Genomic DNA, 776 nt, shown 5'->3' with positions numbered 1-776 from the left:
ATCCAGAGGACCTACTTATTTTTTCCTTTTTGATTGAGTTCATTTTTTTACGTGAAAAAAACAAAACAAAATGTTTTTTCTACCTAAAGTCTGTCCAAGCAGGGCGTGCCATGTTCTCCCACAACACAGTAGAAAAGTGCTGCAGCTGCAGGATCCTCTCCTTCCACTCCCCGAGGCTCCCGTAGGACAGGCAGCAGAGGTCAGCACCTCTGACCTCCTCACCACCACGTCCACGGCTGCTCAGAACTCCCAGCATGCAGAAGGACCACACCGCCTTACTCAACAAGGCTGGACCCTAAAACAACCACAGCAGTCATAAATAAACAACAACTCTACCTGTTTGTTGGTCAGGGCAGGTGAAAATATCGACAGATGTTACCATGTTATCTGCTGCAGAGTGCTGCTTTGGATCTGGCTGGTTCTCTGGACTCAACGGGTCCCATCGGAGCCAGTGGTCAGGGTGTGAGGTAATGCTGCTGGTCCAGAGGGCAGTCAGGGTCTCTGACAGCAGCTCACACCACACTGAAGGCAGCTCCTCAAACAGCTGGAGAAAAGGACCAACAGAAAACAAAAAGTTTAGATGTTTTGTTTTTAAGCTCTGGGTTAATTTGGGATTATGAATATGTGACCCATCACATCAAACTGAGGATTGAGTCATGGTTGTTTGAGGAGAAATAGGCAGAAGTGAACCGGCTGAAACGTTTGATCATCACCGATGCATCATTTCACTGAACTCAAATACAAATCAAAGAAAATTCTTGAAGCACTTTTATGTG

General features: G+C 46.3%; 1 protein-coding gene across 1 annotated transcript; it reads right to left on the bottom strand.

Moving 5' to 3' along the window:
* Nucleotides 1–83: 83 nt before the first annotated feature.
* On the bottom strand, nucleotides 84–544 carry LOC106512562 (midasin; the record flags this gene model as incomplete). The annotated part of the gene is given in 2 exon segments (XM_014001155.1): nucleotides 84–295; nucleotides 380–544. Coding segments are annotated over 2 exon segments (215 nt in total), but the record flags the coding sequence as incomplete, so codon positions are not given.
* Between the last annotated feature and the right edge of the window lie 232 nt (nucleotides 545–776).

The sequence above is a fragment of the Austrofundulus limnaeus genome, unplaced genomic scaffold, assembly GCF_001266775.1.
Source record: "Austrofundulus limnaeus strain Quisiro unplaced genomic scaffold, Austrofundulus_limnaeus-1.0 Scaffold8190, whole genome shotgun sequence".
NCBI lineage: Eukaryota > Metazoa > Chordata > Actinopteri > Cyprinodontiformes > Rivulidae > Austrofundulus > Austrofundulus limnaeus.
Note: the sequence above shows the minus strand (reverse complement) of the source record. Positions and strands in the feature narration are given on the sequence as shown.